This window comes from Bubalus bubalis, chromosome 5 (assembly GCF_019923935.1).
Source record: "Bubalus bubalis isolate 160015118507 breed Murrah chromosome 5, NDDB_SH_1, whole genome shotgun sequence".
NCBI lineage: Eukaryota > Metazoa > Chordata > Mammalia > Artiodactyla > Bovidae > Bubalus > Bubalus bubalis.
Genome location: NC_059161.1, coordinates 43,897,138 through 43,921,897, shown reverse-complemented (window position 1 = coordinate 43,921,897; position 24,760 = coordinate 43,897,138). Strand labels below are relative to the sequence as shown.

General features: G+C 41.2%; 1 protein-coding gene across 2 annotated transcripts in view; it reads right to left on the bottom strand.

Annotated features, from left to right (window-relative positions):
- The window catches only part of F5 (coagulation factor V), an 81,326-nt gene that overhangs the window by 9,266 nt on the left and 47,300 nt on the right, over window positions 1-24,760 (bottom strand). Inside the window, exons 12-22 of one of the 2 annotated variants that reach the window (XM_006056369.4) lie at window positions 22,899-23,126; window positions 18,951-21,459; window positions 14,983-15,145; window positions 13,788-14,024; window positions 12,707-12,917; window positions 9,946-10,125; window positions 7,249-7,365; window positions 6,317-6,388; window positions 4,775-4,878; window positions 3,896-4,051; window positions 1,467-1,611 (exon numbers count right to left, since the gene is read on the bottom strand). In XM_006056369.4, coding sequence (XP_006056431.4) covers window positions 1,467-1,611; window positions 3,896-4,051; window positions 4,775-4,878; window positions 6,317-6,388; window positions 7,249-7,365; window positions 9,946-10,125; window positions 12,707-12,917; window positions 13,788-14,024; window positions 14,983-15,145; window positions 18,951-21,459; window positions 22,899-23,126 — 4,122 coding nt within the window. The remainder of the gene's footprint in view (window positions 1-1,466; window positions 1,612-3,895; window positions 4,052-4,774; window positions 4,879-6,316; window positions 6,389-7,248; window positions 7,366-9,945; window positions 10,126-12,706; window positions 12,918-13,787; window positions 14,025-14,982; window positions 15,146-18,950; window positions 21,460-22,898; window positions 23,127-24,760) is intronic. The other variant, XM_006056370.4, reaches the window with a different exon arrangement.

Below are 24,760 nucleotides of genomic sequence, written 5' to 3'. Positions count from 1 at the left end.
GGCTGCAGTTCATGAGGTCGCAAAGAATCAGACACAACTGAGCACGCACACGCTATGCTATGGAGCTGTTTCAAATTTTCCTGCTTATATAAAATTTGCATTTTATGTGGAGGATGTTATATACCATGGCTATCTGGACATGGGTAAAATGCCCTTTCCATATCCCTCATGAATATCAAGAGTTTATTGTATTATTATCTGCTTTGATAAGAAACTGATTCCAAGATTCAGTTACTTTCTCCACTGTGAGCTGTACTTTTTTCCTCTACCTGAGAGAAGGTGCTGTACCTTCCCAGTAGGTGTGCCGCAGCAAGTTTTAGGTATGTTTGTATATTGATCTCCCTCCTCCCTCAGCCCTTGAGCAACTTGGTGGTGCCTGGATCAGCCAAGCCCAGGGTGGTCTGCTTCATTCTTTTACTGCAGACTGTGAGACTGAGGTTATATTCTATATATGCTTTGAAGTAAAAAATGTTGGAAAGTACCACTTTAAGAGAGAAGAATAGTTGATGAGAACCTTAAACATTTTATTATATATAGAAGAATTTTATTATTGCCATTTATGATTGCCTAGATTTATATATACCACAGGTCACATTACATCCCCTGAAAAACAGAAACTTACTTAGAAAAGGCTTGGGTACCTACATAGAATGTGAAACAGAATACAGAGTTCAATCAAGGTTTCAGGAAATTGGGAAGCAGATTTAGTTCTCAAAAACAATTATTGACTACCTAATATATGCCAGTCGGAGAAGGCAACAGCACCCCACTCCAGTACTCTTGCCTGGAAAATCCCATGGATGGAGGAGCCTGGTAGGCTGCAGTCCATGGGGTTGCTAAGAGTCGGACACGACTGAGCAACTTCACTTTCATGCATTGGAGAAGGAAATGGTAACCCACTCCAGTGTTCTTGCCTGGAGAATCCCAGGGACGGTGGAGCCTGGTGGGCTGCAGTCTATGGGGTCACACAGAGTCGCACACAACTGAAGCAACTTAGCAGCAGCAGCAGCAGCAATATATGCCAGTAATGTTGCAAGACACTTTTATTATATTAAAGTCTGAGTGACCTGGTTGGAAGGCTTTTAGAAGGGTCAGACCCAGTTTGACTCTCAATTCTTATTGGAAATGGGCTGGTGGAGGTCATGCTTTGCTAGGGTCCTTCTTTGGAGGGTCAGAGCAGTGTCCATATGGTCCAAACATTGTTCAGAGAGATGGTGCCTGCCCTCTGGCTACTAGAACCAGTCTCAGTCTAGATCATTCCTTGAATGGAACCTGTGTTTCAGAGAGGTTTTTCTAGGAGCCTTAGTAATTGGAGAAAACTAAAAATTCTACTCATTCTCCCATATGCCCCAAATCTTGACTCGATGAAGAGCAGTGAAAAAATGTCCATGGGGTCGCAAAGAGTTGGACATGACTGAGAGACTGAACTGAACTGAGCAAGAAAATAATGCATCTGTGTTCCTTACCATTAACCTCACAACCTTGCAGCTCCAGTCGAAGGGCAGGTTTGTTATAGGATCCAGTTGGAGAGATCCTAATGTATCTAGCCACAACAGGTGGGTCAATCTGATTCTCTTTTATTGTAGAAGCATCTGAATTGCCACCAAAATACTAGAGGAAAAGAGGAAAATTTAGTTATGTAACAATTCTCTATAAAGTGATTTTATAATAAAATTTTCATCCAATTTAATGTTGTAATATTATGTTTTCAGGTAGCCTGAGTCAAATTTGGTCTTAAAAGATAATTGGGAATACTTCCACTTCAGGAAGATAGTATAGATGAATTTTGCCCTGTTCCTCCTGCTGAGTACAACTGAAAACATAGAAAGACTCTGAAAGGTGGAGAAGAGAAGGCAGGCTGGCTAGGGTTCTCAGGACCCAAGGAACAACACGGTGTCAGTCCCCTGGGTTTTCTTTTTACCTCATATACAGACTTATAAGTAAGGAAGCCGGGAATCAGGAGCCACCAACAGGTACAGGCAAACAAACAAACAAAAACAGAATAAACAGTGAAAGCATTTTTTCTCTGGCCTTAGGACTGGAAAAGGCAGTCTAGCAAGACTGAAAACTTGGAGGCAACAATTGTTCTACTCTTAGCCAAACACCATAGGTTAGAAAACAGTATCCCCTTCCCTACCAACAGCTGCAAAGGCCAGATGGGGAACCTAGACTCCCATGCTCATGAGACTGTAACGAGGCACTCTAACACTGTCACTGGAGTTGTGGCAGAGAAAACAAAATAGAGACCCTGGATTTCCATCTCTTCTATCTTATAATAAGGCTCTCACTCTTGTGGTGTCAGTGGAGACCATTCCATCCCTACCTATTTGCAAGGAGGAGAGGGGTCTCAGCTCACGTGTCAACAGAGGAGGCCAAGTGGAGAATGGACTGTGACCTCTACCTGGCAGTAAAGGGGCTGTGTCCCATCCCCCTTCCCTGGCAGAACAGTGTCAGAAAGAGCCAAGGAAAATCAAAGATAAGAGCAGATATCAGTAGCATTGAAAACGGAAAAGCAACAGCTAAGAGCAATCAAACAAAGGGCCAGTTCTTTAAAACAATTAAAGAAAATTGGCAAATCTGAAGTAAGACTGATAAAGCGAAAAAGAGAAGAGATTCATGTTACCAATATCATAAATGAAATAGGCAATATCACTACAGACCCTACACAAATCAAAAGGACAGTAAGGGAATAATACAAGTAACCTGTACATGTATATTTAACAACTTAGAAGAAATGACTCAATTGACTGAGAAAACACAAACTATCCCAATTTACCCAAAATGAAATAGATAATCTGAATAACATGTAACTATTTAAAAAAATGAATTTGTAATTTAAAAAGTCCCAGAAAAGAAATCTCCAGGTCCATGTGGCTTTTACTGATGAATTATACCAAAAGTTTAAAGAATTAACATCCATACTAGATAATCTCTTCCAGAAAATAGAAGAACATGCTACCTAATTTATGTTATGAAGCTAGTAGTATTCTCACATTAAAACAAAAGGACAGTAGAAACAAAACTATACACAGATAACCCTCATGAACATAGATGCAAAAGTCTTTAAGCTTTAAGAGAGTACACAAATTAATCTTTAATTTGTGTACTCTCTGCAATACTGATTGCTAAGATTCACAATTTAAGGTTTTCATGATCTATTCTAAGGTTATAGTGCAAATGATTTATTATAAGAAATAGCTAAATGATGACATAGAAGATAGTAAAATAGTAAATGATTTATAGAAAAAAAATGAAACTGATTCAAGGTTATCAGTATAATAATGGTGGACTGATCCTTGTATTCAGATAGCTTTCTTTGGAGAGAGGGGCATGGGAGGAGGGGAAGGATTGGGCTTGGAATAACTGGGTCATTGGGAATAACCCTGGCTGAGCCTTTGGAAGATCCAGCAGGAGGACATCATTCCTCAGGAGTGACAGCAAAAAAAAAAAAAAAAAGAAATAAAGAAATGTGAGAATCATACTGCCTCAGAGCATTGCTGGTATTAACACTATTTCCTTCACTTGGGGCTTCCTTCAGTTACATTGAACTAAAGAACAAAATGAAATGTGAGAGTAAAATCGAAAATTGGTGGCCAAATTTTAGCATGGGCTCTTTAAGACACACAACCAGATATTCTGCTATATATCATCTGCCAATCTGAGAAGTTTGGATACTTATTTTGATGAAAAAGAGATTTTTCTTGCAAGTTTTATGGAGTTTTGAAATTTCAGAAGTTAAGGTTATTTTTTTAGTTTATAATATACAGACACATCACTTTACCACTTTTCTTCATAAAACACTAAAAATGCCGTTTGTATTTATAACACCCAAAAAGTATTTTTTAAAAAGATATTGTAACCCTAGGCTTGGGAAGAAACATCGGTGCCCACAGACCATCACATTCCTTGTGCTGTTCCCTTTGAAGATCCGCCAGTTTTTCCGATCCGAGCTGTAAGCCACACAGAACTCGGTGGTGTAGTAGGGCTTCAGGTAGTGTTTGGCGCCCTGGGTCTGGATCCCCGTGAGCAGGACTTCCTTTTGCATGTCTACCTGCAATGTAGCAAAGCCACTGAGCAGCACTATCCTTGTCAACAAGTCTCACACACACTGCCTGAGGTCACTGCACAGCTAACTTTCCTTAGAACAAAATAACAGCAAACAAACTAATAAAATGGCTAGGTGCAACCCATATTTGAACACAGGATACCTGAATTTGAATCCAAACTCAACCAGAAACTAGTTGTGTGTGACATTGGGAAGTTAGTTAATCCCTCCGTGCCTCAGTTTTTTTCATCTATAAAACTGGATATTGCTAGAACTAACCGGGAGTTGGTGATGGACAGGGAGGCCTGGCGTGATGCGATTCATGGGGTCGCAAAGAGTCGGACACGACTGAGCGACTGAACTGAACTGAACCTCACAGGTTTTGAGTATGTAAAGTACTTAGAATGCTGCCTAGCACCTAGTAATTGCCATTTCCCTTAACAGCATTGCAAGAACAACAAGAAGAAATTATTAAACCACTGTCATTTTTTATTACAATAGTAGTAACTATTATCAGGTTGGGCCTTCCCAGGTGGCTCAGACAAGGCAGGAGCCACAAGTTCAATCCCTGGGTCGGGAAGACCCCTAGAGGAGGAAATGGCAAACCACTCCTTTATTCTTGCCTGGAGAATCCCATGGACAGAGGAGCCTGGTGGGCTACAGTCCATGGGGTTGCAAAGAGTCGGACATGACTGAGCATGCATGCATTATCAGGTTAGTAAGACATACCTGGATCCAAGGTTCAGGGTTAAATTCTGTTGAAAGTTTTTCTGCGATCCAAGCATTGTATGATCCACCATTGTTTAACCTTGCTAATTTGGGTTCCCAATAACCTAAATACAAAGGAAGAAAATAATTTATTCAGAATTAAAACAAAACGAACATCTAACTAGCAATTTCTCAAGTGAATTTAGTCCCAGTGGAAAATCAGATTTCTAAAGGAACATCTGTTTTAGTTAGGAAACCAGGCAATGGAAACGGGCCTCAGCTACTAGGTCAGTGCCTGATGATGAGATCTTGGTTTCAGGCCTGTGCTTGGACAGCTGTCAACCACCACCCACCCCCTTTTCTTGAATATAGGTCATGTTTATTTTTTCTCAGTTATGCTGATGTGGTTTCTGCTGAGTGTGCCTGCCTAACAGAAAGATATGGGGCAGATTTATGGGAGCCTCATGATCCTTTCCCCCTGAAGGAGGAAATGGCAACCTACTCCAGTATTCTCCAGTCCATGGAGAATCCCATGGATAGAGAAAGGGCTACAGTCCATAGGGTCGCAAAGAGTTGGACATGACTGAACAGACTTAGTTTGTACACATGCATGATGCTTTACATTTGACCTCTTGATCTTGACAAGAGTTTGAAGGCAAAGAGAGGAAATTGAGGAGTTTGTGATGCACAGTGGGTGAACAAAAAATTTCTTGAATAGATGAATGGTTGACACAGCAAAGGGGTCTACAAAGGTCCATGTAGTCAAGGCTATGGTTTTCCTGTGATCATGTATGGATGTGAGAGTTGGACTCTGAAGAAGGCTGAGTGCCGAAGAATTGATGCTTTTGAACTGTGGTGTTGGAGAAGACTCTTGAGAGTCCCTTGGACTGCAAGGAGATCCAACCAGTCCATTCTGAAGGAGATCAGCCCTGGGATTTCCTTGGAAAGAATGATGCTAAAGCTGAAACTCCAGTACTTTGGCCACCTCATGCGAAGAGTTGACTCACTGGAAAAGACTCTGATGCTGGGAGGGATTGGGGGCAGGAGGAGAAGGGGACAACAGAGGATGAGATGGCTGGATGGCATCACTGACTTGATGGACGTGAGTCTGAGTGAACTCCGGGAGTTGGTGATGGACAGGGAGGCCTGGTGTGCCACGATTCATGGGGTTGCAAAGAGTCAGACATGACTGAGTGACTGAACTGAACTGAACTGAACTGAATGGGAACTATATTATGTTGCCTGTAAGACCCTGTGGTTCCGGCTGGAATATTACACAGTTTAGTCCCATTGACACCTTTACATTCTATAAAAAAATCAGTGATGAGTAAATTCTGCTTAGAAAATACACATAACAAAGTAAAAGTTCCATGGCTAGAGATTATATCTCTGGTGGGTCAGTAATTAGGTATTTTACTGCTGTTTTACTACCAAAATGTGGTAGAAAAAAGCCTTGAGAGGAGCAATGACCCATGGAGGTAGGGTCATCATGTATGGTTTTGCAGGCTGTATACAGCACAACTGTAGGAGGTCCCTTTCACAGGCTATGATGCTACTACTTACCCCAAAACTCGGAAGCCTGGATCTGTGAGTCAGCTATCAGGCCAGTGCTTAGTCCCATTGGCATCTTACATTCTATAAGAAATAGAACAATGAATAAACTTTGCTTAGAAAGCACATATAACAAAGTAAAAATCTCCATGGCTACAGATATACCTCTTCTGGGTCAGTAATTAGTTGTTTTCACCTATCTGTGTGGCAGCTGACTTAAATATGTCTGATCATAAAATCATAAATGCACTGGCAAGACTGATACTTAATAGAAATGAAAATTAATGACATCTTAGTGGAAAACAACTTATCCAGAAGTGCAAATAGTTTTTAAATTGATTTCCATATTTTTGTATCTTAAAATAAGCCATTTTACAGTATTAAGTACCCTTGTAAGACTGTTCTCAAAAGTTGACCTGAAAGTTACAATGTTATTTATGTCCTGAACAAAGAAGGGAATGCTAGCCACTAAGCTATTTGGATGTTGACACAGTGCTTGGTACTCAACAGGTGCTTAATAAGTGCTGGCTGGCTGGATTAGTGGATGGACAGATGGAAACTGTGTTTCTTGAATACCAAAATGCCAAGTTCAGTGACTATCTTGGTCAAAGCTGAATTCCTGGTATCTTTCCCTTCCTCTACTCTAGAAGTCTGGAGAATTTCACATGCGCTTTCCCATGGTTCACAAATCATGAAGGAGGATGCTTTATTTCGCTTCAGCAAATGAGAGGAACGACTTTGGTTTGAACCATTTCGTTTAAGATTCCTAGCGGACTGATGTTTGCAGTCAGACTCTAGGTCAGAATAAAAGCAATTACTGCTACAGATCATGCCTCTGTTGTGTCAGAGTTCTCAGAGTTGAATATTTCCGACCTAAAACTTGGTGACTAGGAACAGGTACTCTCCTGCTAAAACAAAAAAATAATGTGGCTCTTGGATGATACCTCTGTCTACGATGAGAAATGGTGTCTGCATCCCTGCTCTCTGAATTTCTCCAACTTCCGTGTCTAGGAGCCACCAGCCAGGTTTTGATGCCTTCATTTCAAGAGTTTTAAATGAACCTAAAATAAAAGACAACATTGCATACCCAAAGATTAACAGGCTAACACTGGTTGACTCCTACCAAAGAATCCTAAAATCTCTGCATGGTAAGTGATTTAGACTATAACTTGAGTTAGCCGTTTCTCTTTAGACAGCATTACAGGTGTATCAAAACAAACACCACCACACACACACACACTCACTAAAAACAAATTGCCCTGGGACCTTAAAAAAATCTCCAATACCCCTTACAAAAAGAAATGTTTCATTTATCTAAATATCATGTTACAAGTTAACCCATACATAAATGCAGCTTATCAAAGCAACCTTGAATGATAGTCATTGGGCCTCACAAATCTTGTACATGTTTCCTTCTCTTCATTTTTCTAGTTTTTCTTTCTTATATGAGAAAATTAAAATAAAACATCCTTCCCCCGTGTTTCATTTTTTCTATGAAGTTTACATTTTAGATAAAGACATACAAACATTGTTTCAGAAAAGCACTGAAAGAATGAAATTTCTGAAACCTCTGATTATTCATTCTGCTATTTAAGATTTCCTACCGCGGCTCAGATGGTAAAGCGTCCGCTAGCAATGCGGGAGACCCGGGTTCGATCCCTGGGTTGGGAAGAACCCCTGGGTTGGGAAGATCCCCTGGAGAAGGAAATGGCAACCCACTCCAGTATTCTTGCCTGGAGAATCCCATGGACAGAGGACCCTGATAGGCTACAGTCCATGGGGTTGTAAAGAGTCGGACACGACTGAGCGATTTCACTTTCACTTTTCACTTTTACCGCCAGTTAACACTTATATTCTATTGACTATGATTTGTGACCATTTCCTAGATTGTGAATAAAAAGTAATAGCTGATGGCCATCCTCCTCAGACACACTAAAAAAAGATCTCCAGCCTTCTACTCTCTAATGCAGGTGTTAGGTGTGAAGATTTAAGTGGGCCAGTTCCCTGACCCACTTCTCCCAGGCTTGTGGAAGGGATAACTGATCTGGTAATACTTGGTGAGAAGTTAGGGGTGAGCCTGACCTAACCCTTTCTGTCCCTGATTTTAATAGAGTGGCTTTTGATAGCTTTGTTAATGAGAAACTGGTGTGTTGCAAACAGAAACCCCGTTTTCCCCCGTGTGCAAGAGTGCTAAGTCGCCTCAGTCGTTCTTTCTGTAGTGTCCTATTAGGGTGTGTCAAACTAAAGGCTGGAGGGCCTGAGTTTGCTTTTGACCCTTAACAGCAGGACAATCCCATTTTCAGGTCCTATGCCAGCAATAAGTACATTCCTTAAACACAAAAAGTTACTTACACCATAATTATTTTTGTTTGTTCAGCAGATTTGTTCGGCACTTGTTTCACGTGTTCAACCCTTCTGAGTGTATGCACAGCCCCCAATAGGCAGAAGTTTCAAGGAACCTCCTGCTTCGAGGCTCTAGCTTACTCAGTGTGTGATTTGTTGTTGTTTTAGGCACTTAGTCGTGTCCAATTCTTTTGTGACCCCATGGACTGTAGCCCACAAGGCTCCTCTGTCATGGAATTCTCCAGGCAAGAATACTGAAGTGGGTTGCCATGCCCTCCTCCAGGGGATCTTCCCAACCCAGGGATCAAATCCATGTATCCTGCATTGGTAGGTGGGTTCTTTACCCCTTGTGCCACCTGAGGAGCCTCTCTTCCCACATCCTTAACCACATCTGGCCTGTTTGGACTAGTGTGCCTGCTTCTGAGGCTGATTGACACAGCAACTTCTCCACTCAAAATCCTATCAAGGAATTGCCTTGACTAGCTTCTCAGATACCATTTGTGGAAGGTAGGCTGCTTATTAAAAATGCAGACTGCTGGGCTCCTGCCCAAGTTCTACCAGATCAAAGTCTCTGAGAGCAAAATCTCTCTTTAAAGCATCTGCATTTTAACCAGCTTTGCAAGTTTTTATTATGCCCACTACAGTTTGAGGATCAATGGCATCAAACACACTCCTACTCACACACCTACAAGCAATTCACTGGGACATAAAAATCCTTTTTGATGGTTGTAGTTTGTTTAAACCTAGTCATTATTTTGCATATGAAAAGATTTAAATACCTTTATTATTCTTCGGCTTTTATAATCATTTAAAAATATATTCTTCACTTCATAAGTCAGTTTAAGATTCAGATTCCGACAGCCCAAAGATATCAGGGTGATAAGACTGAGGAGTAGAATTCAAGAACACTGAAATCCTGGGTTAGTCTCTGATTTCTGCCCAACAGAATGTTTTAGATGCCTGATCCTTGTGGGATTCATTTTGTAATCTGCTTAAGACCTGGCCTGCATGACACATAATGGCTTGGAAGAACCTGCGCTAGACATAGCATCTCTGTAGAACCAAGCTGGTCTGCAGATTTAGTCTGTGCTGTGCTGCAAACAGTGCAGACACTGGCTGAGTCTTCTGTACTCTGCATGCACTTTTGGAATATAGCTTTGCCCAGGATCCATGTCAGAGCCCATGCCTGACCGCTTTGGAAGGAGATGCACAAAGAGGGAATGGGAAAGAGTTACAGATGCTAAGTTACAGCCTCGCCATTTGGTACTGAGACCTCTTTTCATTGCCAAGAATTTTACCAGGCAGAAGGGGCCAGACCCCTAACTGGTGCTGTTGAGTGCCGTTTTCTAGCAAGGTCTGGCCATGAAAGTGAACCACGTGAATGTCTCGGGAGCCGCCTAAGTTCAGCAGGTGCAACCTCACCCACTCTTGCTCGTACATTCTCAGGCCGGGCAAGTTGTAGATCATCCCATTGATGGCTGAAAGGATGGAAAGTTGCAGTCAATTAGAAATCTGTGTCTACCAGGAGAGAGGATGGTAAGGAAATATAGGGCCTCCCACTCACCACCCATCTTCTTTATTACTCGCATGCCTACCCACCCCCCAACCCTGCCCAGGCATAGTAAGGGACCTCCTACAGTTCCTAATATCAGTGAGAGACTGAAACACAACCACTTCTCCTCATACCAGCCTGCGGCAGAAGTGTGGGTTGAGTCCCCTTTCCAAGCAGTTTATCACTCTTTTCCTCAAATTTACATGTTTCCTGTTCTGTGCTTTATCCATTTATTCTTTACATTTATAATATGAATTTTCCTGGGCTACTTAAAAGATAAGGACTAATATGGGCAGATAAGTAAACTAGTCTTTAGAGAAAAGAGGGTAAGTAAGGGGATATGCAGTGTATCACCCTAAGGCCTCCGAAATTCAGAGAGAGTTCTAGGCAAAGTTAGGAAGTTGCACTTTATCTTTGTTGGGCCCAAAAACCTTAGAGATTCATGTTTTTCCTCTCATTTGAGTGCTCCTCTGCCCCTTTCCCAGTTGGGATGTCCAGGGTTCTCAGACTTTATCAACTCTCCCCTTACTGAAGTGTATATGTTTTTAAGCATCTGATAAACTTGGTCATCTTAAAAAAGAATACATATACAATTTTAATGATAAAGCTTAGGGCCACCTTGCACTTAACTGGGACTGAAGTGAGGGAAATTTTGCTGGTGGTGGTAGCTGTTGTTGTTTATTCTTCTAAAGTTAAAGAAACTATTGTGGAATTTCAGGAACCAAGCAAATGAATTTTTGGAGGGAGAAGAGTTGAGATCATTTTGGCCCCCTTAAAATTATATCAGGTATGAGAGCATACTCATAACATCAGCCTCACCTCCTCATCTTAGTTTCTGTGAATAGATCTCCTAAGAATAAAGGTTATCTCCAGCAGTTATTAGGTCAAACCATCACATCAGGATAGAGAAGAAAAGATGCTCAAAGTAGCAAGTGCTCAATAAACATTTGCTGAATTTAGCTGAATGATAGAATTCATTCATTGATTTCTTAATTCAACACATATTTACTTGGTGCACACTGCAGAGGCCAGGCACAGATGGTCTGCTTATCAAATACTCTGATAAGTTCAACAGTGGAAGATTACCAAATTACAGCAATTTAGATGACATTACATTTAAAACTAAAATTAAACAGGATGCATTTTAGTCTTTCCTTGAATAATCAGGAAGCAGGGCCGTGAGGGTACTCAGCAGGTAAAGGACATAGCCACGAAGCAGCCTGTCTGCTTCTGCAGTCTGTGCTTTCCCACTGGGTTGAGAGGTTTTCAGAGGCTGTGCTTCCTACACTTGAGACCAAGCACCTTGGGCTGAAAGGCCTAGAGATGGTAGGAGAAGAGAAAAGAAAGCTCTGCCTGGAGTCTTTTAGTCAGCTCTCAATCGACTCTATTCTAGACTGCATAATAGAATTTTTTAACCTTGTGTGATAAGCAGAGTCCAGAGGGTGGGGCTTAGGAGCAGGTTATAAATCGTATTGTCTTCTTACAGGTGAGATCAGATTGAATTCTACAATTGTAGAAGTTTAATTAGGAAAAATAAGCTTAAAAGGGGTAGCCTGAGTATGTAAATGGGGTGGGAGAGGGAGCATAGACCAGCTTAGCCTTGATGACTGGCTGGGAGAGGTGGCAGTGAACTGAATATTGCTTATAATGTCTTTTTTTTTTTTTTTTAATTCTTGAAGCAATAGCAACTTTCTTCTTTCCTATTACATTGAATGACTGACCCATCACCCAAAGCACAGGACCTTCCTTGATCAGAAATCTCATAGCAATCACCTCTATTCATCAAACTCTGAAAACAGGATCTTCATTTGTTTTCTAATTCTTAAATTCTTTAGAAATTTAGGATTTCTAAATCCTAATTACTTAGGATATCGTTGTTCACCGTATCCTAAATTCTGCCTTTCCTTAAAACTGCAATTCCACTGCCAATTTACTGACTAAATTCCCAAATGGATTTCAGAGTAGATATACTTTTCCCTCTTTTCCCACCCAAATGCTCTCTTGGCACTCTTCCTCCATCACCCGGCTACCCAGTTTCCTAACTCACTTTCTTCTCATATCTTCTGAGTTCCACCTGTGAACTGCTGAGAGTTACAGACATGACAGTCATTCTTATTTTGGAAGTATGTTTGGGCGATCACTTCTACATAAATAATTGATCCTTTAGAGATCAAGAAACAGATTTATGAACTATTTAATTGCAAAATAATACTAATTCCTTTCCAATTTATGTTACCAGCTGAAGCCCAGTGGCTTTTTGTTGGTTGGTTTGGGTTTGTTTTGCAGCAGCCTTGTGTGCTATCTTTCGGATTTTGTCTGCTCTCTTTCACCTACACTGCCACCTGCCAGGTGACATCAGCCTCATAGACATTTAAGGATCTGGTTTTAGCTAGAGCTCCTGTTTCCACAGAAGCATATTATGTCTGATTTTGAGAAGACCTGTGGGCAGGAATCACTGCCACCCAGTAAGTTGGTTCAAAGATGAGATCAAAGTCAGAGGAAAATACCATGAAACTCATGGGAGTTTTTTACTTCTGAGGATGCACGTCTCCAAGACCTTGTGGGCTTCTTGTCATAATACCAGCTCTTCTTTTCATCAAAGACCATAAAAAGCAGGACAAATTCTCTCATGTCCACAGGCATGTTGGTCTCCTTATGAAGTGTCCCTTTTCGGCAGATCAGAAGAGGCCCTATCAAGCCTGAATGGATGTCTTTTTCCTGGAAGACAGTAAGAGCAGACAGCACACACTCACGGTTTCTCACGATTTTCTTTGTTCTTCTGACAATCACTGATCCTACTGAAAAGGAGACCTTCTCAGAGGCTCTCAATTTGAAGATTACAAATGAATTACAGCTTAATAAACCTGGATATTTCTTGTCTTCATTCTGTGATGGTCATGTTGCCTTCCTCTGATTAATCCCTTATTTCAGCGTGGTAGTAATGATAATTATGGTGATGATAATGATAGGGATACTATTATAAATACTATTTATTGAGCATCTGTTAGGTTAAATATTTTCCCTGTAGTATCTTATTTAATTCTGACAGCAATCCTATATGGTAAAAAATAAATTCATTGATTGAACAAATATTACCAAGTGCCTACTCCACATGCTATGTACTGTTACCTCATTTTTAACTCTGGGAACTGTGGCTGAGAGAGATCAAGTAACTTTCCTAGGGCTACACAGTAAGAGATAGGATAGAAATTGAAATCTACGTCTATGCTCTCTCTACCACCATCAAAATGGGGGAATCTTGAATTTATAGTTCTTTTATTTAAAAAAAAGAAAAAGCAGGAGAAAGCTAATACTTGTTCAAGGAAATTGCAGATAAACATCTTCCTCTGTAAAGCAGTCACTCTAACTGGGGCTAACCATTTAAGTAATCCTTCCTCCTTTCCACTTCTCACTGTCTTCTGAAGATCTGCATGCAGAGTCCCTGGTTTTGGTAGCAGTTGACTGTGGACCTGGATCCTTACACATGCCTCATGGAAAGCAGGACAGATATTTACTAGGAAATCGTGACATTCCATTTGATGGACTCAACTTAGGGGAATGACAAAACTTTTCAATGGCTATGCTTACTGGGTTCACTGCTGAGTAGTAGGCCCAAGCCCGACAGGCAGATCCAGGGTTTTCTGGCCCGGATCGCGTAGTGGCGTGCCATACATAGGTGTATGTTCTATTGGGCTGAATAGCATTGTCTTCCTTAAACCATTCAGGAGAGTCATCTTCATAAGTCTTTCCTTCTGATGATTTTTCATAGGAAAGCCCATGGGCATGAAGAGAATATGGTCTGGATGCTAAATTTTTAAAACGAACCTAAAAAGAAAGGAATGATTCATAACTGTATTTAAGCTTAATAAAGCCCAACCCCCAAAATGTCAGCATTATGGGCTAAACTGGATGGCTATTCAATTGAATCTAAGATATATTGAATGCTTAGAATTGCAAAGTAATTTTTGTGTATTATTTAATCTAATTTTACAACCATCCAATGAGATAGGGCCCATGTAGTTTTCTCCAGAAACACCAAAACAGGTTTGTTTTTAGGCTCAAAGATTATCTACAAATGAAATGATAAAGATAGGCACTACAGATCTGAAAATGAATGAGGCTTTGGGCTTCCCTGGTGGCTCAGACGGTAAAGCGTCTACCCGCAATGCGGGAGACCCGGGTTTGATTCCTGGGTCAGGAAGATCCCCTGGAGAAAGAAATGGCAATCCGCTCCAGCACTCTTGCCTGGAAAATCCCATGGACGGAGGAGCCTGATAGGCTACGGTCCATGGGGTCGCAAAGAGTCGGACATGACTGAGCGACTTCACTTTCTTTCTTTTCTTTTGGTTTTACTCACAATAAGATTTCAAGCTACTAGTGTAAAGAGATATGTACATGTGAATTCCAGTTAAAAATCTGGAGACAAAAGGTACTGTAAACAAAGTATGGATGGGATTTGGTGGGAATGCCTGGGAGGAGCAATTCAGTTGAATGTTTAGGACAGGTTGAGAGAATTAAAGTTTCTTCAGAGAGATGGAATTGGCCAATATAGAATGAACAGGAACTTGGCAGGGGAAGAAATAAAATTGTGAGATCATTTCTTTTTTTTCTTGAAGAGTGGCAAGTGGGTTGGTAAGAAGTCTTGAAAAGAAATGTAGTTATTTGTTAATTTTAGAAAATAAGTAAGTCACCTATAGCTTTCTTGCCACTTCCATCTTTACAGCCCTCTGGTGCTTGTGGAAATTCCTCTGATGATCTTATCAATGCTCGAAAGATAACTTACTTGGATAACATCATCCACTTCAGCTCTAATGACTGGACCAAGTATGCCAAGATGCTCTTCATACTCCCCCTGAGGATCAAGTTTGGTAAAAGTGCTATCAAGGTACTTTCGGAAAACTACTTTCTTGTATACGGTGTCCTCTGGAACATCGTCAGCATCTTCACTGAAATGAAAGTAATAGCATTTGTTTAAAAGAACAAATTAAAGACCATTCAAAGAATTGAGGAAATTCTCTGTTTCTGAACATAGCATCTAGTGTAAACAAGATATTTGAAAATATTTGATGAACAAATGAATTAAAATATAAGGGACTAAAATCATAAGCCAGTAAATATCATTCAGCTCCCATCTCATGTATTGTTTCTAAGCATATCCTCCTAAGACCCTTTAGACTGGATAAAATCTCTCTCTAAATTCCCTAAATTTCTACATAGTTACTGTAGTATATATAGTAAATCCCTGTAGTATTCTTATAGGGTTTCTATAGTATATATAGTAAATTATATATTATTTATTTGTGAGATTACCTATTAAAATCTGACTCTACCATTAGAGTGAAAGCCCCATGAGATCAGGGACTGGGCTTAGCTTGCTTATAATTTTTATTTCCAGTGCCTAGCAAGGTACCTGGCAAATAGTAAGCAGATATTTATTTTATGTATTAATGAATAAGGCTTCCCAGGTGGCTCAGCAGTAAAGAATCTGCCTGCCAATGCAGGAGAAGGGGTTGGATCCCTGGGTTGGGAAGATCCCCTGGAGGAGGAAATGGCAACCCACTCCAGTATTCTTGCCTGGAAAATCCCATGGACAGAGGAGCCTGGTGGGCTACAGTCCATGGGGTCACAAAGAGTCAGGCACAACTTACCGACTGAACAGCAACAACTGCAATTAATGAATGACAAATATAATCAGATATCAACATAGCAGATTTTAATTTTAAAAGTAGAGAAAGTCATGCAATGGAATAGTGCCAGGGTTTGGGACAGGCAGATAATAATGGTCAGTTGATTTAGAGGGTCACCTCTGTAAAGGCCACTGGATGGGTGGGTGTTTCATATTCTGAAAGTAGCCACTCTCCCCACATTTGATTTTGTTAAATCACATTATTCTGCATGTGGTTCACCAGCTCAGTCTGGGGCTAGAGAATATCAAATTTTCCTACTAAATCTTAAATTTCCCTAGAGTCTGGGTGGTTTAGTCGCTAAGTTGTGTCCAACTCGTGCGACCCCATGGATAGAGGAGCTTGACAGGCTACAGTCCATGGGATTCTCCAGACAAGAATACTGGAATGGGTTGTCATTTCCTTCTCCAAGAATCTGGGAAACAGGCCAGAAGCTCACCATGAATCTCATAGTATTTGTTATACAATACGAGCCATCATTAGAGAATCCCATTCTGCCTTCTTTCTAGTCTTGCTATACTAGTAATCCCATTCTTCCAGACTCTAAGCATGGTATACAGTCCCCTAGAACATACATGAATGTGTGTACTAAGTCATGTCAGTCATGTCTGACTCTTTGTGACCCCATGGACTGTGGCTGGCCAGGCTCCTCTGTCCATAGGATTCTCCCAGGCGACACACATGGAGTTTTGAAGGAACTGGTTTCATCTCTTTACACTCTAGAAAACCTTACTCCCTCAGGAACTTGCTTAGCAATCCCCAAACTAGTTATTCTCATATAGTAAAGGGTGTTACATTTAAATAGGAAGTCACAGGAGAAAGTCTCTTAAACTCACAGAGTTTTAATGTGGAAATGTCAGGCACCAGATTAATGAAATAATTTCTCTGAATCACACCATGTGTGGTGTTTGCTTACTCTAGTTGCACTTGGATTTTAATTTATTAGGGTAACAACTAGCTTTTGTGAAAGCTATGGGCTATATTTGGACAGTATAAATATGGCCATCAGCTACCATGTCATCAGTTATCCCCAAGAATCTGTAGTTGCTTCTTGTACCCCTTTCTCTTCTTTTTCTATATTGTCATTCCAGAATACAGAACCCAGTCCAATGTGGTTTTCCACACTTGAGCAAATTAAAATGAAAACTAACTTTAAAAAATGTATGTCAAGCCATTAAAAACTCTCTGTTGTAAGTCAATCCACTTACAAAATTGCATCAACTCCTTCAACTCTATGGTTGAAAAGTGGCTAGAACCCTAAAATATTAGAGCTGAAGCAGATCTTGGGGCCTACTTGGTATAACTCCTTGTTAAAAAGACTGCAAATATCCCAATCAACTAGGAGTGGCTTAAAACTTTTGAAGGGTTTCTTACTGCTCTTTAAAAAACATCAAAATTCTTCCTGGGGCCCACAAAGCCTAGTAGTATCTTATCTCTACAGAGCTAGCCAAACACTTTCTTAGCACACACCCTCATCTTGAGCTCCAGCTACAGAGGCCTTCAGTCTCAGGGCTTCCTCCTTCCCCAGGGCCTTCATCATGCTGTTCTCTCTGTCTAGAATGCTCTCCCCTCTCCACTTCCTGTTCATTTTCAGATCTCAACTCAAACATCACTTTTCCAGTCAGACTTGCCACTTCTCATATCACCATCGATCACTTTTCCTTATTGGTCTTCATCATGGTTATTTTTTTTACATTTATTTATATGAGCACTTAGTTCATATCTACCTCCCCGACTAGACACATTGTGTCTAGTCAGAGCAGGAGTCATGTGCGTTTATATTCTCTTTTATTGTCTCAGCACTTAGGACAATGCCTAGGAGAGAATAAGCCCTCATTAAGGAGTTACTGGACTTCCCAGGTGGCACTAGTGGTAAAGAACCTGCTCATCAATGTAGGAGACATAAGAGACGCAAGTTCAATTCCTGGGTCGGGGAGATCCCATGGAGGCGAGCATGGCAGCCTACTCCAGTATTCTGGCCTAGGGAATTCCATGGAGAGAGGAGCCTAGCAGGCTACAGTCCATGGGGTCACAAAGAATCAGACACGACTGAACACACACACACACACACACACACACACACAAAGAATTATTAACTGAGTGATGCTATGCTGCTGCTAATTCACTTCAGTCGTGTCCGACTCTGTGCAACCCCATAGACAGCAGCCCACCAGGCTTCCCTGTCCCTGGGATTCTCCAGGCAAGAACACTGGAATGGGTGAGTGATGCTATAAACCAAGTTAAAATAAAAGTTCCAATCAAGATGAATCATAATCTAATGAATGGCTCAATCGAGGGTATAAACTTGCTTTTTGCTTCTAAGCTACTTTATACCCTTGACCTCTGCAACTGGAATCACATGGAATTTGACTTAATCTTCACCAAGATGGTATATACTTCATACTGATCAGTAAACAATTAAAAAATGTTTTTGTTAAGTAATGGCAAAAGGAGATTTCTACATCACAAATTTAGATGTGAAGCCAACTTCAGTGAAATCATATTGATTATCCTATAGCTATTGATAAGTCACTTCCCAGGTGGTGCTAGTGGTAAAGAATCTGCCTACCAAAGCAGGAGACACAGGAGATGCGGTTTCAATCCCTAGGTGAGGAAGATCTCTGGAGGAAGAAATGGCAACCCACTCCAGTATTCTGCCTAGGAAATCCCATGAACAGAGGAGCCTGGAAGACTATAGTCTATGGGATCACAAAGAGTCAGACATGACTTAGCAACTAAACAACAACAACATTGATAGACTGGGCTCTGCACTGGAGCAAGATGGAGTAGGAACATCTTTGACGAGAAAAGAAGAGAGAGGAGGGTGCTGATTTAAATACACCATATCAAAGACTTCTCACAGTGATGGCTCTTGTGTTGTCCAGATGTCACCTGAAGTAGAAAAGCTTATCTGGGAATTGACAATGGAAAGAGTATAAGCCAAGTTGCATTATATAGGGGAACTAAATTATCTTAGAGTGATTTGTCCAAAATCATCTTCTTAGACTGTTATAATTACTTTTTTTAGCATTAGTGGAAAAAATGAGAATATAAGAACTGGTCAAACCTTTGCACAAATTTTGAATAATCCCAGGATATTTCTTCAGCTGCAATGTAATAATATTTTCTGTTTCCATTGTTGCTGCGGAGGTACCATGCTGCAATGTTGTCAGGATTTCTGGAGGAGTTGATATCTGTCCTAAGATCAGTTTGGTAAGGGTCATTATAGGCTACAAACTCAAATTCACCATAGTCTTCTTCACTGCTCTCTTCTTTCTGCCTTGGAATAATTTCAATATAATCTCCATCATCTCTACTGAGGCCTACTACAACCAGCGGATTAAATTCTTCTGGTATAAAAGTGTTATTTAGTGTAGAGTCTGGTGGAGGAGATGGCATCTGGCCAATATCTGCATTAGGGAAAGTCTGACCAAATTCTGGAAGAGGCAATGACTGACTTGATTCAGAAGTGTGGGATGTCTGGTTAAGATCTAGAGGAGGTGATGTCTGCTTGAGATCAAGCTGGCTGAGGTCTGGAGAGAGAGACTCGAGGCTGAGGTCTGGAGAGAGGACCATCTGGCCAAGGTCTGGGGAGAGAGACTCCTGGCTGAGGTCTGGAGAGAGGGGTGTCTGGCCAAGATCTGGAGAGAAAGACTCCTGGCCGAGGTCTGGGGAAAGGGCTGTCTGGCCAAGGTCTGGGGAGAGAGACTCCTGGCTAAGGTCTGGGGAAAGGGCCGTCTGGCCAAGGTCTGGGGAGAGAGACTCCTGGCTAAGGTCTGGGGAAAGGGCCGTCTGGCCAAGGTCTGGGGGGAGAGACTCCTGGCTGAGGTCTGGAGAGAGGGCTGTCTGGCCAAGGTCTGGAGAGAGAGACTCCTGGCTGAGGTCTGGAGAGAGGGGTGTCTGGCCAAGGTCTGGAGAGAGAGACTCCTGGCCGGGGTCTGGGGAAAGGGCCATCTGGCTAAGGTCTGGGGAGATGGATGGTTGACTGAGGTCTAGAGAAGTAACTGTCTGCCAGACTTCAAGTTCCAAGGAAGGGAAAATTTGACTCACATCAGTAGGGATGGCCCTGTTTCTTAAGTCATAGTTGGGTATCTGGCTGGGCTGTGTGGGAGGAGATCTGTTACTGAGGGCTGTAGTAGAATGTGTTGGATCAGGAGATCTGTTACTGGGGGCTGTAGTAGAATGTGTTGGATCAGAGTCTTGAATAGGGAATATTTGATAGTGTTCCTCTGGGCTCACTGTCGGATAAAGATCTGGAGGGGAGCTAGTCTGACTGGTGTCATTTGGTGAGGTCTGGTCATGGTCAGGAAGTGAGGCTGCAAGGCTAAGATTCATAGAGGGGAATGTCTGATTGAGGTCTATGGAAAGAGATGTTTCATTGGACGCATGGAGTAACAATGAATGATTATGTCTTCTGTCTGAAAATGGGTCATTGACCTCTCCTCTCAGAGGGTGAAAACTCCTTGGAGATAGAGGAACATGGTATGCAGGCTTCTCTTCCTTTTTCTTTCTTCGTGTCCTAATTAACGGAAGGCCTTCCTTCAATCCACTATTTCTTCTATCCTTTCTGTCTTGTAGAGGTTTACGTCTAGTTACCAAAAATGTTGGGTGGCCACTCTGCTTTCCATGACTGTTTTTGAAAGGGATGTTTTCTCCCCAAGTCCTTGAGTCATTCTGGGGGCTGTTTGGCAACTTATTAACAGTCTTGTTTTCATTAGCATCTTGGATTATTTCATAACTGCCTTTCTCAGAAACCAAATGCCATTCTCCATTCAGAATCTTATATGGATCCTTTTGTTGTAAGAGTAACAGATCACTGGGAATGTCCTCCCAGGGCCCCATTCTGGAAGAAGAAGAGTTGTCTTGGCTTAAACGTGTCCTGGTTTTATGTGCTGGGAATTGCGTCTGGGAGAACTTGTGCTTTGCTGCTTGGCCTCTTCCTACCTGGAATCTTTGATGTTTGGCAAGTTTTCGATTTTTGAATCCTGTGCCAAATGGAAGTAGGCTTATCCCTGTGACATCTGAGAGTGGACGATCTTCTCTAGGGTCTTCAGAATAAGGGCTGGAATGCTCTGCCATGGGAGGGTTGAGAGCTGAGTTCTTATCTAAGCCAGCGTGTTCCAGGGGGGTACCAGCCTCAGGGGCTTCCAGGTGCAGAAGAGTTTTCAGAAGTTCTGCAAAGTTGTTGGCAATAAGCCTGCTAACATGACTTGGGGAAGAAGAATTTGAACCAAGAGATCTGTTGGCACTTGGAGGAATGAATTCAGAGTCTTTCTCCAGAGCTAGAGCGGTAAGATTGAGCTCATCTTTCTCCTGATTCAGTGATGAATTTCTGAATGACCTGAGACCTAGTATTAAAGCCAGTTCGTCCTGGTAATCAGAGTCAGCATCATTTTCATCTTCGATTTCTGAAGAATCATGCATTTTCCTTGAATTCATGGCTGTAGATCCTGAAGGTTCATATATAATCTCATAGGAGTCATCATCATCATTCCGGATACACTTAGCATCCCTGAACCTCAGCCGTAGTTTTTTGCTTCTTGGATTGGAATTCATGGTGGTTAACATCCAAGTTCCTACAAAAAAGAAACAAACAGAATAGAGAACTCTGAGGACAGAAAAAGATACTAAAAACTCTATGGTCCATTGTAGCAGATAATTTCCAGTGAACTTTCATCAGGGATACTGTGGTCTATGGACCACAACTGATCTGTGAACTGCTGGTTACTGTTCCACAGTGACATAAAGAATGAAACCGAGAGGAAAGAGTATAGGAAACCTTTTTGCAATCTGACATTTCCATGACATCCAGCCATGTGATCAGCACATTGATCTTATTTGACAGAATATGGACCCAAAGTATTGGTTGGTGCAGATTAGGGAGAAAAAACTTTCAGCACAAATAGTTTGAGAGTCCCTGTTTTAGAATATATTCAAAAAGAGATGAATCAAGAATGAAATGTGCATGTATGCTAAGTCACTTCAGTCATGTCCGACTCTGTGTGACCCTATGGACTATAGCCTGCCAGGTTCCTCTGTCCATGGAATTCTTCAGGCAAGAATACTGGAGTGGGTTGCCATGCCCTTCTCCAGGGGGATCTTCCCAACTCAGGGATCAAACCCAGGTCTCTTATGTCTCCTGCATTGGCAGGCGGGTTCTTTAGCACTGAGCTACCTGGGAAGCCCAAGAATGAAATGGTCTTTGAATATCAAAGCTCTTGTGAGTTGCACATTTTGTTAGAGAGCTGAAGTTAGGTGAAAGATGATGAAATAAGAAACATCTTATTTTTCTTTTGTTTCTATTGTTTCCCAAGAAATAAGAAACATGTAGGTATTTCTAAGGAATAAATAATTCAAGTGGATCCAAGACAGTATTGAATCTCTTTGAAATGGTATGTGATTTCCTGGCAAGTCTTCCATAGATACAACATGTTGATTGTCTACTGAGTCCTAGGCACTTGGCACATATTGCAATGAATGTCAGAGCAACTCTGTAAAGTGTTATTGTTCTGTTTTTCAGATTAATAAACTGAGGCTCAGTGAGGTAGAATAACTTGTCCAAGGTTACACAGATATCAAACAGCAGAGCAGGTTTTGAACCTGGATCTGATGAACTCCAAAGCCCATGACAGCTATCTGTGAAATCCACCTCTAAGGCACTATATTGGATTATCGCTAACCCTAGTGTGGGATGGCTGTCTTAAAAAGCTGAAAAAGGCATTTTGATAAAAGAAATGTGCTGTGGCTGAATGCTCACACTTTCTTCTCAAAGTCATGCCTGATCCTTTTATTGTTATTATCTTTGCTTCTCACTTAGCCCAGAGAAGGATAAATGAAATGCACATAAAAGGACTGGACCCATTTGAGTAATCAATTCCCCCAACAGAAATCATGAATAGTATTGAAAGGAAAGCCCGCCAGGAATCAGAGAGAGAAGCCCAGGAAGCGTGGCAGTCTGAAGAGCTGCAGCAGACCAGGCAGAGCAGAGGAGCCCCTCTAAATATCCAAGTCTTACCAACGTTATCCATTGTGACAGTCACGGATTCCCCCTGCATGGGGAAAAGGGTCAAGGTGTCCTCGTGCCTCTTTCCATAGATGAATGAGTGCCCAGTGAAGTGAATGGTCAAAATGTCATTCTGGGTTCCCACACTGCAGAAGTGCCACTGGACAGTGTCATCAAAGCAGAACCCTAGTATGGGTATACTCTCAGGCACATAGCCGTTAATAGCTGGAAGAGTGAAATCTGTTAAAACATCAGGCCTTTACCAACAAGAGGGAATGTGGCTAACGATAACCCAATGATACTCTGGTTGTGTCTTAGTGATTATATGGGATAAGCTTTACCAGATTGAACATCAAACACAGACTTTTCAAACGAGAACTTATTCTTTAAAGTTAGCCAAGGGAGAAAGGTCAGGATAAAAACAAAGCCTTTCATTCACATTGATTTATTCATTCATTAAGTGTATATTTTATACTCTAGGTCTGCTTTCAAAGATATTCTGAGAGTCAACTTAGAATTTTATCTAGAGTAATTTTACCTGGAGAAAAAGCATAACATAAGAAAGTCAAATTCTTGAAGCATTAGTTATTGAATACAAGTAATTATCCCTAAAAATGAAGCCTATTTAGCATATTTTTCAGTTTTTATTGCTCCATCTTAGCATTTATATAATCTCTAGTTTGCACTCAGCTATCAAGTTCAGACATTTTCATTCTCTTTCAATGGGATACATTTTTAGGCAGTATCAGTATTTACTTATATACTAAGCATGTTAATAAAATTACAGATGATTTCTATGAGGGCAGGGTCTATGTCTGCCAGGGTTACCACCATAACCCCCATCCTAGTTTAATGCCTGGCACTAGTGAGCACTTAAATACTTATCACACAGCTGACCTAATGTGTTTTTACTTTGTACTGATTCTGGAAGCTTTTCTAAATGGTCTATAGCCGCACTAATGTGGTAGCCACTAGCCACTAGTGACTATTGGGCACTTGAAATATGGATAATCTGGATTGAGACATGCTGTGAGTACAAAGTACACACTGGATTTCCAAGACTTAGCAAGAAATAAAGTAAATCTCTTTAATTTTAATACTGATTATATGTTTAAATGATAATATTTGCAATATATTAAATAAAACATATTACTAAAACAAACTTCACCTTTCTCTCTTTAATGTTAATATGTCTACTAGAAAATTGTAAATTGTATTTATGGCTCATATATAATTTCAAATGGACAGCACTGGTCTAGAACTATGACAACTTTGCTGCCAAAATGAAATTAAGCAAAAAAAGCTGAGGCTGACTCCCTGTTCAGAGTTATTTTCCTGGTAACTGCCAGTTCTAATAATCATCAACTGTCAGTCATCTGCAATTATATGAACAGACTGTGGAGAAATTGTCCTCCTTTCTGTGATTAGTTATGAGAGAAAATGAGTACAGTGACTCCCAGCTCTGAGGAAAGGGACCCTGACCCTTGAGGAGAAGTTTGCTTCCAGCTGGCTCAGTGAAATTTCTCCCAGACTTCCCATAGCAGTGGCTTTGAGCACGGACTTTAAAATTACAGAAAAGCCTGCTGAATCTGGACTCAGATTATTCTTTCTGTTCTGTACTTCTTACTGCTCACTTCAAACCTCTTCATGGATTGGCTTTCTAAGACTCTTGGCTCCCTGTTTGCATTTTGCTTAGTTTGATTTGACAGTCTAGCTTTAGATCATTTACCTTGTTTCTGCCCTGGGCATAAAGACTATTCACCTTGCACCCAGTCTAAAATCCTCAGATACCTCTGACAAGGCCTCTTCCCTCAGCCACCCCCACCCTTCACCCTGTTCTTCCCTGCTCAGAGCATGTGTTCATGCACATGTGC